The 790-nt window shown below is 37.8% G+C and overlaps 1 protein-coding gene across 1 annotated transcript in view; it reads right to left on the reverse strand.

Annotated features, from left to right (window-relative positions):
- Pmar_PMAR009985 (hypothetical protein) overlaps positions 1-790 on the reverse strand; it is a gene marked incomplete at both ends in the record, with an annotated part of 952 nt that extends 162 nt beyond the window's left edge. Inside the window, 2 exons of the mRNA XM_002777131.1 lie at positions 479-572; positions 726-790. Of these exons, the coding sequence (XP_002777177.1) occupies positions 479-572; positions 726-790 (159 nt within the window). The remainder of the gene's footprint in view (positions 1-478; positions 573-725) is intronic.

The raw sequence follows: 790 nt of genomic DNA on the forward strand, positions 1-790 counted from the left end.
AAACTAACGTCATTGATCGAAGTTCGATTGTTTTCGAAAAGTTCAGATATTCCATGAAAATTTTCGATAATTTATTACCCCACCAGTCGGTAAAAAGCTTAGAAAATATTTTTTTTTCAAAAAATGGTAAATTTGATCTGGGAATTCTGCAGTTAGTGGTGATACATCAATACGATAATAAGGACCGTGTCACCCCTACCATATACAAGCTATGACGTGAATAGCCGTCGCGAGGAAAACACCAAAAAGGGCGAACTCCGCCCAGGCTTCACTCAAAAACCTGTCCAAGAATAACTCATTGACTCTTTGGTGTGTTTCCGAGTTTACCTATGAAAAACGCCGCTCAGGAGAGCACGATGTTGCAGCACTTTAAAAAGTCGAATTAACCGTAACAGACGTAGGAGACGGATTGCGTTGAAACTTGTACTCTCCTGAGCTCACACGACAGTAACTAGTAGTTCAACATGGATGCCACTACCGTGTTGAAGTCAGGCACAGTAGTTGCTATCAGGGGTAAGCAGGCCAATAAATCGAATATAAACCAGGAACAGAGATAATGGTAGAATATACGACTAAGAAGAAAAGGAAATAATTTCGCTTATTATCAATACTCGTTAGAATTGGTAAAATATACGACTAAGGGGAAAAGGAAATAATATCGCTTATTAGCGAGAAAAAAAACCCAAGTCAAAATCCATTCATATGTATTTTGAAAATATCAATACTCGTTGAAATTGGTAAAATATACGACTAAGGGGGAAAGGGAAATATCATCGTTCATGAGTAACAT

This window comes from Perkinsus marinus (genome assembly GCF_000006405.1).
Source record: "Perkinsus marinus ATCC 50983 genomic scaffold scf_1104296952298, whole genome shotgun sequence".
Taxonomy (NCBI): Eukaryota; Perkinsozoa; order Perkinsida; family Perkinsidae; genus Perkinsus; species Perkinsus marinus.